Source organism: Panulirus ornatus, chromosome 4, assembly GCF_036320965.1.
Source record: "Panulirus ornatus isolate Po-2019 chromosome 4, ASM3632096v1, whole genome shotgun sequence".
In the NCBI taxonomy this organism is placed as follows: domain Eukaryota; kingdom Metazoa; phylum Arthropoda; class Malacostraca; order Decapoda; family Palinuridae; genus Panulirus; species Panulirus ornatus.
Genome location: NC_092227.1, coordinates 44,479,251 through 44,496,503, shown reverse-complemented (window position 1 = coordinate 44,496,503; position 17,253 = coordinate 44,479,251). Strand labels below are relative to the sequence as shown.

At 43.3% G+C, this 17,253-nt stretch overlaps 2 protein-coding genes across 3 annotated transcripts in view; both read right to left on the bottom strand.

The window, feature by feature from the left end:
- The window catches only part of LOC139764508 (uncharacterized), a 612,046-nt gene that overhangs the window by 493,911 nt on the left and 100,882 nt on the right, over positions 1-17,253 (bottom strand). The gene's annotated exons all lie outside the window — the stretch shown is intronic.
- Positions 1-17,253, bottom strand: part of LOC139766049 (uncharacterized) — a 35,381-nt gene that overhangs the window by 913 nt on the left and 17,215 nt on the right. The window contains exon 2 of one of the 2 annotated variants that reach the window (XM_071694195.1): positions 630-1,213. In XM_071694195.1, the coding sequence (XP_071550296.1) occupies positions 755-1,135 (381 nt within the window). In that variant the 5' untranslated portion in view covers positions 1,136-1,213 and the 3' untranslated portion in view covers positions 630-754. Of the gene's footprint in view, positions 1-629; positions 4,360-17,253 lie in introns of those variants that run through there. The other variant, XM_071694203.1, reaches the window with a different exon arrangement.

Here is a 17,253-nt window from a genome sequence, read left to right as displayed (position 1 = left end):
ATGCAGAGGGAAACGATTTCTGGAACTTGTTGATCCTAATGTTCTTTAGGTGACGAGTGACCGAGGCAGACAATCAATACCGATGATTGATGGTACAAGGACATAACTGAAATCATAAAGTTCCCTGAAATATGAAATTTGGTACAGAACTCACAATTTTTCCAGAAATTTAAATTTTCATTCTAGTTTTGCCTTTCTCCTAAAATCTCTATTTCCACTGATACCTTCAGATTTTCCCTGCAAGGATCTCTACATTTCCCCCTTTTCTTTTTTTACCTAATCCATGATAACCTTACTGGAGTGTACAAAGGAAAAACGTCGAGAAATAGAAAGGAAAAATAACGTCATAACGTCATATACACTAACTTCATATACTCACATAATCATGATACCATAACCATTAATGCTAAGATTTAAATCGCCCCGCAAAGGATAAGACCCAAACACACGTGTACACAACAGGAGATGAAAACGCCACTGGCTGCACTCGACAACGGCTACAGCACACTTAACGGTAACGGCCCTCACTGTTACAACAGACTGTTATAAAAGACAGGCACAGTCGACCCGTTAGCTGTAGGGAAGGTGTGGTTGGGCTGTTAACTACAAGGATCCTCACGTGGTCTCACCATTAACAATAAAAAGCACCAGCAACAGCCACTCATACAGGAGGGTTCTTACTCCATCAGAAGCACCAGGAGCTCCGGCCGTCCTTCTGTCCAAACAAATGCAAGGGTGTCCACAATCTGTAAAATCAGAAATGAAACTCCCTGGAGATCATCTGCATGGAGGGCGCCGCCTCCTCCTCAGGGGATCCTGGAAACGAGACTTCGGGGTCCAAGAGGTCTGGATCGGTGTCTGGCTCCATCAGGTCGATAAGTTCGGAATCCACCAGCTCGGGGTCGTATAATTCCGAATCGGACGACTCGCTGATAGACACATCGAACTCGTTCAATTCCGGGTCTACTAACTCGGGGTCGGACAGCTCAGGGTCGGACAGGTCGATGCTCGACGCGTCCGGATTCGACACTTCCCGATCGGATGTCGTGTTGTCCAGGGTTTCAGTATCCGGCATTTCCAGGTCCGTCAGGTCGGAGTCTGACATGGCAGGAGACGATAGATCAGAGTCCGTCATTTTAGCGTTTTATTTTTCCCGGTATTCCAGAATCTCAATAATACACTCTATAGTTTATCAATGCACAAATCGCACCGGCTGAAAGGAAGAAGGGCAGCACACGTCAGTATAAAACAAAGAAATAATTCCCTGAACACTTCAAATGTCATGGATGAAAAAAAAATATCTTAAGAAAGCTTCATCAATATATACATTTTGTCATTTGCGGGCAGAGGCTCTGGGCACATATCAGTTCTGCAACCCATATCAGCATCAAAGAAAAATTATACCACCTCACATGTATGTCATTACAGGGGTCCAGTTCAATGCATCGCAATGTAGAAACCAAAGCGGATCAGGAGCTGTGGCCATCGATTTCAGAAGCCTATTCAAAATTCACAAATATCACTGACTCACCGTCTTCGGTGGGTCACTTACCAGTCATAGTTATAATCAACCTAACATCTCAAGCGGGTTACTAAAAGTTCACAGTTATAACTAAACCACAGTCTTGAAGCAGGTTATTCAACACTGACAAGTTACAATGAAGCCACAGTCTTCGAGTGGAATATTCAACATTCACAGTAATAACTAACCCGCCGCCTTCAGCGGGTTATTCAACATTCATTGCAGCCTTCCCTGGAAAATAAAAACTTCCAGGTCTTTTTCTTCCCTCCTCTCAAGATTCCAGGAGACAGATGTCATTCCACAACTTTCTTGATACACGTCACTGAAAGTGGTTCCTCCTGTCTCTCGTGCTGCTCAGTAGAGCCAGACGTCACATTAGACCGGGGATCTCAGGTGAACTTTACTGGCCTCGGGGACATCACGTCAAGGGGGAAGTACTTAAGGCATTACCGACACGGCGAGAAGATGGATACTCCACTCGAGCTTCCCTAAGATAAGTGGATGAGAGCGAATGTCGAGTGGTCAGTCAGGCTATGACTGACATGACTCAGGGTCATGACAGGCGTCCGGGAACAAGAACAACTCACATAATTCATATATGTTGAGCAAGAAGGATGCTTTCGACACGATGAGAACCACACGTAAGGAACAGACCAAAGTGGCTATACTTTATGGAGTGGGAGTTGTGTATATCATGAGATATATCTTGAATACTTAAAGGCAGTGTTCAAGATTTTTCGATTGGTGGTTACATCTTGACACTGAAGGCTTCCATGACCTTGGGCAGTGGACAGGTACATGGTGCAAGTCACAAAACACGAGAGGGAAATAAGGATGCCTCAGCCAGCATCGCCAACACGACGGCTCTCAATCTCTGTACGTGGGTAGACACAGTCTCTTTACCCCATCGCTTTTCAGGGCCCATTTGCTTATTTTTGCATGTAGGTTACTGACATATCTTTAGCTTTTGGATGCAATTACTTCAATAATTAATTATCTTTGTTATCATTAGTATCATCAACATCATTATGATTATCATAATTACTACTGTTAATCCTATTCTACTCATATTACTACTACTGCTAACACTATTATCGCTATTACTATCATTACCATCATTATCATTCGCTTCACTTTAGTACTATGACACATTACATGTTGTACTGTCTGGAGGAGACACCAAGTGCAGAGTCGACTCACTTGGTTCATGTCTGCTGCTGGTGATGGAGAGAACGAAGACAGCTCGGCTACGTGTACCACCTCCCCCTTCCCGGGCCCTCTATCTACGACGGTTGAAAATAAGTCCACTTAGACGAAAAGGAAAATTCTCTAAATTTTTCTGTATTTTTAATAGCTTATTCGGTCAAGATGGTGGATTTCTCGTTACAGTATGATGAGGTTAATTACGTCGGTCGTGTTACAAAATGGCTGTAACACTGGGACGTATTACCTCAGCCATATTACTGAATGGCTGTCATTACTGGGAGGTAACACCTGAGCCATATTATAATATGGCTTCCACACTGGGACATATTACCTGAGGCGTATTACAGACTGGGTGTCATACTGGAACATAGTAATTTACCCATACTACAGACTGGTTGTAATAATGGGACATATTATTCTAGCCATATCACAGAATAGCTGTCAGTAATGGGACATATTACCCAAGCCATGTTACCGACTGACTGTCATTTTGATACATATAACTTCAGCCATACTCCAGAAACGTCTACCATATTGGAACATAATACCTCAGCCATATTACAAAACGACCCTCATGTTGGGACATATCAACTTCGCCATATTATTAACCCGAGAGCTGAACACACGAGCGAGATCTAAGGTACAGTTAACCTGTTGTACCTGTACCATAAAATCGTGTCCCGTATTCGGTGATGTGCGACAGTTTTGGAGCTCTGACCCGCCGTTGACTTAGCAAACCTGTACTACCGGGCGCCCGTCGACTTCTAATGGTGTCGGACGTATAACATTCTCTCTCTCTCTCTCTCTCTCTCTCTCTCTCTCTCTCTCTCTCTCTCTCTCTCTCTCGTCGATTGAGAAAGGATGTCTACACCGCAGATCGACAAAAATATATATATATCTCACGTTGCTATAAGCATTACTAGACATTATATAAAAGTCTTTTCAAACTTAGCGTTCATATACGGACGAAACATTCGTAAACCTTTCAAGTTTCATTCGAATTTATACCACAACCCTTTATCGCGCGATACAAAATAGCCCGATTCATTTAATAATTATTCCCTTAGCCACAGTGTCTCATTTAATACCATTCTATTGAATCTGCCAACCCATTAGCTATTGATTGGAAACTCCCCATTCTCCAGTGACTTTCCAATAACGACCACTTCCCCGGTTTGTCATTCATTATTGACAAGGCACTTAACCGCCCACCAATTAAACACACCGACGCCTGCCCCAGCGACTACTTCCCAGCCACTACCGCTCCCTAAATTACACCATTCATGATATACACTGTACCTCTCCCGCTCCTACCCTCGAAAACTGTGACGATATAACGAAAACTATATGTATATATACTTGTACGTTTGACCTGCTCCAGGTTACACCGAGAGCGAAAACGTTTGATCATCGAGGGTAAAGTCCCGTCAAAGACCTGCTCTCTCTCTCTCTCTCTCTCTCTCTCTCTCTCTCTCTCTCTCTCTCTCTCTCTCTCTCTCTCTCTCTCTCTCTCCAGAGGAGTCTACCTACATTCCCTTGCTACTGGAAGAAGCGCAGCCTTGGGATGGTGTAGGAGCGTCTGGAATGCACCTGGGTAACATCATGAATAATCCTGCGGTATAATATATATATATATATATATATATATATATATATATATATATATATATATATATATATATATATATATATATATATATCCCAATATAAATGAACGAAACGCTCACGAGTCGAGGCAAATTTAACCCCCAAAACACAATCTGCCATAAAAGAGGAAACAGCTCTCCAGGGCAGAGAAAAAAAAAACTAATTAATCAGATGAACTTTTATGCGTTCGGTTGGGACACATAAAAGGCAGATACCCACTGGAGTCATAACGTTGTTTACGCTGGAACTGGAAAATAAAAATACTAAATCTCTCTGAAAACGACTTTTGAGATTTTCTTTCTTTTTTTTTTTTTTCAAATCCACTGTTGAACCTGGTTATTATAAGAATGCAGAGGTGGGCGGTAGAAAGTACAGTGTAATCTAGCGAGGCAAAGAATAACTTAACAATTGAGTTCCTCTGTTTTGAGGGAACTGATTAATGGGACCCGTGAGAAGGCAAGAGACGTGTACGCTTCCGTGAGAGTGGCCTGGGGGTCATGCAAGGGGGGGGGGGATGCTTTAACACCTTGAGCAGGACCCTTAAGGGTCAGGTCAAAGGCCAGTACATCTTATCAAAGGGTCGCGTAGTCCTTTAGGGGTCAAACAGTTGTACCCTCCACCACAGGTACCACAGTGGTTAGGGGTACCACGCTGACCACAGGCACAACAGTGGTTAGAGGTACCACACTGACCAGAGGTACCACAGTAGTTACAGGTACCACACTGACCAGAGGTACCACAGTGGTTAGAGGTACCACAGTCACCAGAGGTACCACAGTGGTTAGAGGTACCACAGTCACCAGAGGTACCACAGTGGTACACTGGTACAAGCGGCGAGGTTCGTGACCGAGGCGAGAGGTACCACACTAACAAAATCGCAAATCAGTGACCGCAGGGATTTACCCCTCACACATCACTTTCAGAGTCGCATGTTCTGGGGTACCTGTGGCTTCCGTATATCAATAGATACCAAGCTTGGAGTAACACGATACCTACAGTAAGTCACTCGATACCAGGTATGGTGGACCGCTCTTAAACCGGCTCTTATCAGCAGGTGTTGAAATTACCTCTCGTAAACACACGCTCCCAAAGTGGAATCCTAACCATGAGAATTCTTTGAGAGTTAGGCGCTGTGTGATAAGTTAAATGAGCAGGGGTCACATAGGGTCAAGGGGTAGGGGTAACACAGGGCCAAGGTTCATATTTCAAGATCAAAGTTCAGAATTCACATAAGATCAGGGGCAGGGGGCCACATAAGGTCAAGGGGCAAGGATCACATAAGGTCAAGAGTCAGATTTCACATAAGGTAAGGGTTAAGGTTCACAAAAGAACAGGGATCAGGAGATTCACATATGGTCAAGCGTCGTGGTTCACAGAATGTTAAGGGTCACACAAGACCAAGGGTCACTGATCACATAAGGTTAAGGGTCACACAAGACCAAGGGTCACTGATCACATAAGGTTAAGGGTCACACAAGACCAAGGGTCACTGATCACATAAGGTTAAGGGTCACACAAGACCAAGGGTCACTGATCACATAAGGTTAAGGGTCACACAAGACCAAGGGTCACTGATCACATAAGGTTAAGGGTCACACAAGACCAAGGGTCACTGATCACATAAGGTTAAGGGTCAGGAGTCGCGCATACTTGTGTGATCACACACTGTCAGGGGTCAAGGATGAAGAGTGCTCAGGGAGAGAGGCAACATCATAAGGTCAGGGATCAGGGATTCACTTAATGTTAAGGGTCAGTAAACACACAGGACCAAGGGTCAGTAGTCATATGAAAATAAATTAGGGGCAAGCGTCACACAAAATGACATGGGGTCACATATGGTACACACAACAGCCCTAAACCACGTCAGACCATGACACTCTTACAACAGGTCAATCACTCATAAATACACACCCAGGAACCAATCATACGACCACGAGGTCTGTACCAACCCGTCATCACAGAATGATAAATAAACTCCACTTGGTCACTTTTCCTTAAAATACATTGTGGTATACAAGGGGCGACGTGCTATCAATGGGTTCAACCAGGTCATGTGAAACGGTCACTGGAAACATATAGAAGGACGCCCGTCTTAAATCAATATATCATACTTCGGATATCATATTCCTTTTCAGAATCTAGCAATTTTTCTATGAACTGATATCATCCCGAATACAACCCCAACCTCTCAAGGTTTTCTTCCAAGGTGCTTCTACAAACGCCACAGTGGTCGACTTGCGGGATACAATGTATTCTATGTTTCCTGACATATTTCCTGCCTGTACTCGGCTCAGTATGAGGCCGTAGCACTAACGTGTGCACGTCGTGTATGTATGCTCCTTGTAGTACAATCGCCAGGTCACATACACACATACATAGCTCGTTCCTCGTTCGGTGAAGATCCAATTACAATATCACAACCTCACGAGACTAACAGCCGTTAGTACTTAACACAAAAAAGCCGATGTTAACATTCGTACTCAACACACAAAAGCCGATGTTAACATTCGTACTCAACACACAAAAGCCGAAGCTGAAATTCGCTGTTATTACAAAAGTTGAGGCGAAAATTCACATTCATTACAAAAGGCGATGCTAATAAATCGCCTTTGATATAAAAGCTGACGCTAAAACGCAACGTTAATACAAACGCCGATGCTAAACTTCGCCGTTATGACTGAAGATGAAGCTAAAATTCGCAGTTATTACAAAATCTGAAACCAGAAACAGCTGTTATTAAAGTATTTTCTGTTAAATCTTTTTAACTGAACCTTGACAAGTTAATATCGTCCTTTTTCTCTCCAAGCCACGTTACTGTCTTTCAAGAAGTAACTCATGAAGGTAACGAAGTAGAGGAACGATAATAATCATAAACATTCAAACATCTTACTTTGATGAAGATTATTCCAGACCCAAGCTATTTCGTCTGAACTGGAAGCAACTCTGGTCCTATACCTTCTAAGGGCAAATCATGCTGGAACACACACACACACACACACACAAACAGAGAGAGAGAGAGAGAGAGAGAGAGAGAGAGAGAGAGAGAGAGAGAGAGAGAGAGAGAGAGAGAGTTGCGCAATTTGTTGTCCTGAGCAGCTTTTACATTTCAGGACCAACCTGAGGGCCATTATAATATGAGAGAGAAATAAAGGCATCGTACATGAATAGCTTTTCTTCCCCGCTTCTGAGGCTCCCAATCAGATGTTTTAGAAAGTTCGTAAAGGCCGGCGCGTTCGATCGGCAGGTTTAAACGAGTTTAAAATCTCCTCGGCGTCATAAAATTGATCCTATGGGGGAAGTTCTCAAATCATTGCAAGGAAAGAGGGAGCACATAATCTTCCTGTGATAACCACACACACACACACACACACACACACACACTAAATACAGACCCCCACCCCACAAACACACCAAAATATGCAGACCAATACAACACACAGACAGACAGACACACCCATTAAATACAGAGCCCCCCCCCCACACACACACACTAAAATATACAGAACAATACACTCACACACACACACACACACACACACACACACACACACACACATACACGTACAGTACAGTCCACAGCACAATCATGGCTTCTGTTGGGTTCGATGGAATTCGAAATGATCAATATTAATCCTGTTGTTTCGGTATAGCTGATCCTTATGATTATATTTAGCTTTTCTTATAAATCATAAAAAAAAATCTTCCTCATCTCATATTCTCGGACTAAAATTTTTTGATGTCTAAAATCTTTTGTTACTGAAATTTGAAAATCTTTATTGTTCCTTATTCTAAAGAATCATTTGTACAACATTTAGGATAAGAAAATATTTTGTAACGTTTAAGGGATGACTAATCATCTACCAAGTCCTATGCGTTTATGAAAGAAAGCGATAAATGAGATGTGTGGCCGATTTCGTTTGAAAATCGAGTAGTTTTGCCGATAAAAACCGGCAGACGAAAATATAATTCGGGCATCATTTGCTTGTGAAGGAATTAGCAAAAACAGCACACGTTATTTTTACTTTAATCATAGGATTTTACATCATAAATGTCCATAAATGTTCAAAAGATTTGAACTTTAGATTCGGATCACGTATAAGTGAATGAAACTCGAACTTGTATATGGCTGTTGTGGCCATTCCAATCGTCAACTAATAGTCATAGAGAATGGAAAGCAAAAACAATAACGAGTCTTCACTTGAAACATTAATGAAACGATTACCTGAAGTATAACTGTAATGCTTTTGTTTTGAAAGGTGAGTTTTAGTACTCTGCCAGATTTTTCCAATGTTTTTTTTTCACCGCTGTATATATCAAATTAATTCAGTCATATATTCCTAGTTTTTCCTTACAGACATATTTAATTGTCAAGTATGTTTTAAGAATAAACACAAAGTTTTCAATACAGCAGACATCAGATGATAGGAATACAAAAGTATGCTGTCTATATATTACCAAACCAAAAAAAAGAAAAGTAGACATAATAATACACGAGGGCATCCTGGGAATACATTATGAATCTTCGTTGGTTTCAAAATGCAAAGGAAGGTAAGTGTAACGATACTTTTTTGACGACTGTACATAAACACGATCCGAAACATAGGTTACGACGAAGGTATGATACATAGGTTACGACGAAGGTATGATACACAGGTTACGACGAAGGTATGATACATAGGTTACGACGAAGGTATGATACACAGGTTACGACGAAGGTATGATACATAGGTTACGACGAAGGTATGATACATAGGTTACGACGAAGGTATGATACACGAAATATATACGCTGATATAATAACCATGAGCTAGACGGTACGAGCCTTCGTAGTGATAATGTGGCTCCTAACTCGATTCTCTTGTGTGTCAGATCAAACACCCACCCATTAGTCACAATGGTCGTATTGTCGTGCTTAAGGGTCGTCCGTCCGTCCGTCCCTCCAGGGTCGTTCGGCTATCCCCCGTTGTTTTCAAGAGGCCTACCATCGTACTCTGGGGTCGTCACCATGTTAACCGTCGTTCTCAACGAGTTAATCAAGACTCCCACGAACCACGACGACATGAGGAGCAAGAGGTTGTCTGGTATGGCCGGCCACACCACAACTCACCAGCCCCGGGAACTAACGCCATCATCCCTGATCCTCCAGTGGTGAGCCTGGGAGAAACCTTAGCCACTTGGATCCAGCTCCATATTGGGGTTTCCACGTATGGCTGGCTCTGCCGGCGTGAGCTACGAGGGGACAGTGTTCCCAAGTGCGTTACATGGGCTCATAACTCACGAGTTAGTACTTAGTGCCATTGGAAGTTCGCTATTAGTGTATAGCGGAAGGCGGAGAGAGAGAGAGAGAGAGAGAGAGAGAGAGAGAGAGAGAGAGAGAGAGAGAGAGAGAGAGAGAGAGAGACTATAAATATTTAACTTTAAATTACAGACACCCCTAGAACAGCCCGGAGCGCCCCTCTCTCTCTCTCTCTCTCTCTCTCTCTCTCTCTCTCTCTCTCTCTCTCTCTCTCTCTCTCAGCCGTCATGCGTAGAGGCGTAGCCACTATGTCCCGCTACAGCGACCTACCAACCTACCTGCGTAACATGATATTCCACCTCTGCTTCATTACCGACCTCCGAGGCTTCTTAACTTAAAGTCTCGCTGGACTGACCTGTGCATGGCTCAACGCTCAGGGATCAATGGCAAAAGAATTAGGCAACTTTAAAAGACATTACGTGACAACCGTTCGAACCATAAGTCTGGATAAAGTCAAATTTCCTCCATTACGTTAGAAATATATGTGTAGGAAGTCCTTAAGACGACAGAAGGAAACAATTTATGGAAAGATATCTTAATCGCGACTTCCTGCGCCCTTCGAGGAAAACCTTTCACAAAAACTGTGGCGACATTTTCGGAAAAGTCTATCTGTATAGCCATGCACAACCCTCTACACCTTAACTGACACCGTACGATATAAATGGACTGTTTGAATCAACCTGTGTTCAAACATACAGATGGACTTAGTTTCAAAGACCAAATTAATGTCATTTCAATGTAAAAGCTGTCTGGACACCATTCAGTCCCCCCCCCCCCCCTCCCCTCTCACACAGCCTCATGTGCGGTACAAGAGTTTGGGAGGCAGTGCGTGCACGTTGCCGACGCATGATCACGATGTAAATTTCACAAAAACGAGATATTATGGATGTAAAAATCCACCTGCACTGCTGCTACTATGGGGCTCGTACAGACGTAAATACGTACAACATATTCGAACGTGGGTAGAAGACATGTTCATTTCCACGCGAGTCACAAAGACGATACACTATGACACGTATGACTAGCGTATGAATACAATATTGTAGAGACTTTACTCGTAGCAATAACTTAATTGTTAATGTTTACAGTATTTTACAAAGCTGGTATTAGTACCAACAGCATAGTAATAACACAGCATGAATATATGGTATTCAATATGTACTCAACATAAAAGTAAAACGATTCCTTTGATGATGAAAACCGGAACGGCCTTTTTTTTTTTTTTTTCATTTTAATCTTGCATTAGAAAGTCAAATTCTGGCAACACTGGCATGTGCCCAGCGCCACCGACATTACTGGACACCAGAGGGTACGACTAGGCCTGATAAAGTTCGTATCAGTGAGTTACGCGTGTACTGCTGAAGCCAACTCCGCCTCACTGTTTGCCCATCACCACCGGAGGCAGACCCAAGGTACACACACACACACACACACACCCTCGTCCTACCTCAACTAAAACCACATATTTCACCGCGACAGCGCAACTCATCGACAGTAACCATGGCAACTACTCTGGTAGAGTTACCATGGCAACTCCAATGATAGAAAGTTACCATGGCAAGTACTCTGGTAGACAGTTCCCATGGAAACTGGTGGAAAGTGACCATGGCAACAACAGAGAGCTAAATGGGTAACAATACTGATCAGCTACACTGGTAGACAGTTACCATGGCATCATAAGTAAACAACTGATGTGGTAGACAGTCACCATGGCAACAGCGCTGAGCCAGTACTCAGGGAGAATTACCATGATAAGTGTGTAACTTCACTGGTAGATAATTACCAAGGACACAATGCTGAAGAACGTAACTAGGTAACGGATGACAATAATAACACTGAACAGTTACTCTGATCGTTACCATGACCACGATACTGAGAAGTTACTCTGGTAGAGTTACCATGGCAACAACAGCCTGAGGGACTTATCCTGGTTGAGTTACCACGCCCAAAACACCCATGACCAAGTATCGTGGTCGTATTACCATGGAAGAGTTCAGAAACCCAGGAGATCAATGATATTAGTGTAGTATGAGAGGAGGAGCATGCAGATCATGAAGTATAAAGTATATATGTATTTTATAAGTAAATAAGGAGACGCAAATTATGTCAGTCGTGGACTCGAAGTGAAGGTGTTTATAATTCTCTTCCTAAAAGCGTCTACGGTCCTGCTTTCAGTCACTCTATACGTCAGTGACGCCGATGAAGAGAAAATACTGCGTTTCCATTCCGAGTATAACGCATGCGCCACGAGTCTGAGGCCCACAAAAAATCTAGCCTTTCAGTAGCTACTGTGGTCGAGATCATTAAAACTGGATAATCCTGAACACCTCTACCAGATCACCTCCTAACCGTCTCTCATCTACGCTAAACAAGCCACTTCGTCTAACCCGTTCTTTAAGGATTTTTTTTTCTTGGCTGCTCACAAACGGACTCTCTATTGACCAAAGTTGAATATAATATTCAAGGTAAGGACGAACCAAGCAACTGTAAACACTGAAAGTTATTCCCTTAGACTTAAATTCGAAAGCCGTATTTGTGACACCAAGATTTTTGTTTGCGATTTTTTTTTGTTCGCCTTTCTGACAGATTGTAATCAGAGATCATTAACTTTTTTTTTCTCAAATACCTTCTACAGCCCAACAGATTTCCTACAGACGCTTGCTTCCTCGTAATGACCACCGATGTGTACAACTTTACACTTCCTGACCTTGACAGACTTTCGCCACTTGTGAGCCTCGTCCCTCAGTAAGTCCCTTGTCAGCTTGAAGCAGAAGACGTTAAGCTGACGTTTAGTTTCTGTTGTAGATTTACTTTCCAGCTTAGCATCGTCGGCAAATTCTTATATGTTACAACGCAGCCCATTGTTAATATGAGAAAAGGGAAGTGGTCCCAGAAATGATCCTTGCGGCACGCCACACAGAGTTACCATAGAGAAAGTTACCATGGTAACGGCGCTGAACAAGCATCCTGGTAAAGAGTTACCATGGCAACGACACTGAACAATTACCCTGGTAGAGTATCACCATGGCAACAACATTGGACGAGGACTACGGTAAGAAGTTGCCATGATAACAAGACTAGATGGCTACACTGGTAAAGAGTCACCATGGCAACAACTACTCTGGAAAAGAGTCACTGTGGTAACAACACGGAACAACAACTACCCTGGTAGTTACTACCTGGTAGTTATCCACTGTTACAATCGCGCAATAACCTCATGGAATTTATTCGCCCACTGCACTGGAGTTTGTGCACAGTGGTAAGCCCACCCAAGTCTCGTACCTTTCAAAGTGGTGAGCGTGTGTAAACCCCATATAACAGATCTACTCCCATTCACAAGTGGTAAATCTCGTATCCACTACACTAAACCACGTACCCTTCACCCTACAACAACAATCTGATAATCATATCACATCTGAAACCACTCACTACATCACACGACATTTTTCTTTTCCTTCCTAAATCTATTTACCTCAGATCCAGTCAGCTGGGTTCGACCTGGAGGAAAAAATGAAGATGCTGAGGATAATTTGCTTCAGTGTGATCCTTCAGCCGAATTCTAAACACCAGCTGAACATGGAGAGCAACAGCTATATCAAGATAGAAACAGTAACTCTGATACAGCTAGGATGGACACAGTATAGTACAATGCGAACATGTGTAAATAGAGCGTACGCAGTAAACCAAAAAGCCAAATGTTTCAAAAAAATCTCAAATTGTACCTCTGGCGAACACAAGACTAAAACACTCACAGACTCACTCAGCAAGACCCTTGAGGGTGAGGTCAAAGGTCACACCATCATCCCCTACGGTCGGAGTGCCATGGTCAAGAACCGTAGAGTGGTGCTCGTCTGTTCCTGACGCTACCTCACTGAAGAGGGAAACTGCGAACAACACACACACACACACACACACCAGGGGATGGTGGAGCAACACTACGTGTCTCTTGGGGGTCGTGCAAGACGACCGAGTGACAGAGGTAGAGCACCAGGCATCCCCCCCCCCCCCCCCATCTCTCTCTCTCTCTCTCTCTCTCTCTCTCTCTCTCTCTCTCTCTCTCTCTCTCTCTCTCAGGATGTCAACTTTCCAGAAGAACGAACAGTGGAGGGGACCAAGGAAGGACTTTTACTCTACGACTCAGACTTCTGTTCCTGGTGCTACCTAGCTAAGGCAGGAAAAGGAGAATATGTACAATATGAAATATATATAAACAGAGAGATCGATAGATACATATATAGGTATATTAGACAGACAGACAGATGTATACGTATAGTCACCGAACCCTCATTATCAAACACCCATTCCATTATCACATACACTTTCCTTTCATCACACACAAATGCTGCTCTATATGAACCACTACACCAACATCATTCATGTGGACAGATCAAAGTTCTCCCTTGATGACAAGATGAATTTCATGACGAATAACATCTGCATCATTTCCATACTAAGTGTACCGGTTGCCTTAGCAGAGCTGACGGTGCTGGCAGGGTAAATAAAGCCTGGAGTGCCGGAAGTGTCTGCAGACAGATTGCATTATGGACATGAGCCTCTCAGTCCACTTCAGTCTTTTATTTTTTAGTTAGCTGAGATGGCACGGGCACCTGAGGCCGAAATCAAGGCCATCCCATTAACGCTCTCTCTCTCTCTCTCTCTCTCTCTCTCTCTCTCTCTCTCTCTCTCTCTATATATATATATATATATATATATATATATATATATATATATATATATATATCTTTTTTTCCCATACATATTCGCCTTATCTCGCGTTAGCGAGGTAGCGTTCAGAACAGAAGAGTGAGCCTTAGAGGGTATATCCTCACTTGGCCCACCTCCCCGATTCTTTCTTTTAGAAAATTATAAACGAGAGGGGAGGATTTCCAGGCCCCCGCTCCCTTCCCCTTTAGTCGCCTTCTACGGCACGCAGGGAATACGTGAGAAGTACTCTTTCTCCCCTATTCCCAGGGATAACATATATATATATATATATATATATATATATATATATATATATATATATATATATATATATATATATGTGTGTGTTATCCCTGGGGATAGGGGAGAAAGAATACTTCCCACGTATTCCCTGCGTGTCGTAGAAGGCGACTAAAAGGGAAGGGAGCGGGGGGCTGGAAATCCTCCCCTCTCATTTTTTTTTTTTTTTTTTCCAAAAGAAGGAACAGAGAAGGGGGCCAGGTGAGGATATTTCCTCAAAGGCCCAGTCCTCTGTTCTAAACGCTACCTCGCTAATGTGGGAAATGGCGAATGGTATGAAAGAAAGAAAATATGTGTGTGTGTGTATACACACATTAGGGTACTCTAGTCTGAGCCAGGTACCCATTTTATCGATCAACACCTAAGGGGTGGATGAACAGCTGGGTTGACTGTAGACCGACTACCGCAACCAGGATTCAAACCTATGCGCTCGACCCTGGGCGGCCCGTGAATGCGTCACGGTCAGTAACGCTAACCGCTACCCCACGGAGGTTCTTAGGTCATATATCAAGTTTTCCGCTGGAAACTTGTCTGTAATTACTTTCCACTCAGTGTTACCACTCATGTCTTCAGAAAATAGTACTAATTCAAAGTTCCCTTCAAAATTTGAGCATTACAAAAAAAAATATCCCCTCAGATTTTCATTTTTCATTTAAGACAACTTGATCATTTCTCGCTCATTATCATATCAAAATACGACATGGGACTGTTGGATATGAGTTATCCATTTCGACTGTCCATCCGATTACGCATACTGCGTATTCACTAAACACGCTATTCCAATTAAACAGGAAACGTCATGCAAATATGAACTTGCCCGCTGGTAGAGGTACAAGTAATACAGGTGATTGGAAAAAACACTGAAAACCCCTTGATCTCATGTACACACACACACACACACACACACAGCACTAAGGTACGACCTTTAAGCACGAGCGTATGACCCTTGGGTATGATAGCCCAGCCCTTGACCTGACCCTTTCATTACCGGGAAGGTCAAAGGTAGGGGGGGCCATCCCTACCCTCGTGCTCAAGGGTCGTACCGTCGTGCTCAAGGGTCGTACCATCGTGCTCAAGGGTCGTACCGTCGTGCTCAAGGGACGTACCGTCGTGCTCAAGGGGCGTACCGTCGTGCTCAAGGGTCGTACCGTCGTGCTCAAGGGTCGTACCGTCGTGCTCAAGGGTCGTACCGTCGTGCTCGAGAGTCGTAACGTCGAGGGTCGTACAGTCATCACCTGCTGTCGTTACTTTAACTAGGTAAGGCGATCGAGTGCCACATAGTGTTCAATACTAAGTCATATCACTCGCACACACAGCCTTCTTTTATCATAATCCCACTGCATGTTATCTAATCACTCCACAAAGGATTCTTATTTCAACATGTTAACATTCTGCCTATCGCCGCCCGCACCCCTAAGTTAACACCGTCACATATCTTCTAACACAAAGCAAAGCAAAGCCGTCCACACATTAACATGTTAATATCCTAACCACGCGCTACTCATATACCGTTTCCCACTATGACTTCCCATCTCACATTTTAACATGTTAAAATTTCAAATGGCGTTCCTGTCTCAAACTATTAACATCCTGCGAGGTTCATCATACGGTGACACTTCCCACGGAACGAGGCTTCATATTCTAACATGTTAACACCAACACACATGAAGGTCAAGGGAGGTTGACGATTGCACGCGCCACCTACTGGAAGCTGTGAGCGTCAACAGGGAGGGTAACAGAGGAGAGAGAGAGAGAGAGAGAGAGAGAGAGAGAGAGAGAGAGAGAGAGAGAGAGAGAGAGAGAGAGAGAGAGAGAGAGAGAGAGAAGAAAGCCGGAGGAGGTTCACAAGCCCGTCTACGCAGGACGCTAATTAAAAAGAAGAAGTCGCGTCTTGAGTAAGTCAAAGGGTCTCCTTCACATATTAATTGGAATATGAAGGGAAAGATAGCGCGCCCTCCCACCTGGGTGTGTCTACTTCCCCTTCCCTTGATTAGGGGGGTAGGAGGAATGGGCCGGGGTCCGAGCAGCATACCCTCTGTTGGTGGGTGAAGGAGGTGATGGGTGAAAGAGGGTGGTGGGTGATACTTAGAACAACAGAGAAAGAAAAAACAAAAAGGAATGAAAGAAAGAGACAAACATGGCAAAAAGAGAGAACCATAATAAATCAAGGAAGATTATTATGCGACCCAACTCCATTACCCAAGCCGGAAGCTACAACATTATTCAAGATGGAAGCTAAAACATTACTCTCAAGACGGAAGCTAAAACATTACTCAAGACGGAAGCTAAAACATGATTCATGATAGAAAACATTACTCAGGACGGAAGCTAAAACATGATTCATGACATAAGCTAAAACATTACTCAAGAAGGAAGATTAAACGTTACTCAAGATACAAGCTAAAGCATTACTCAAGATGGAAGCTAAAACATTACTCAAGATGGAAGCTAAAACGTCACTCAAGATGGAAGCTAAAACGTCACTCAAGATGGAAGCTAAAACATTACTCAAGGAGGAAGCTAGAACGTTACTCAAGAAGGAAGCTAAAACGTTACTCATCATACAAGCTAAAGCATT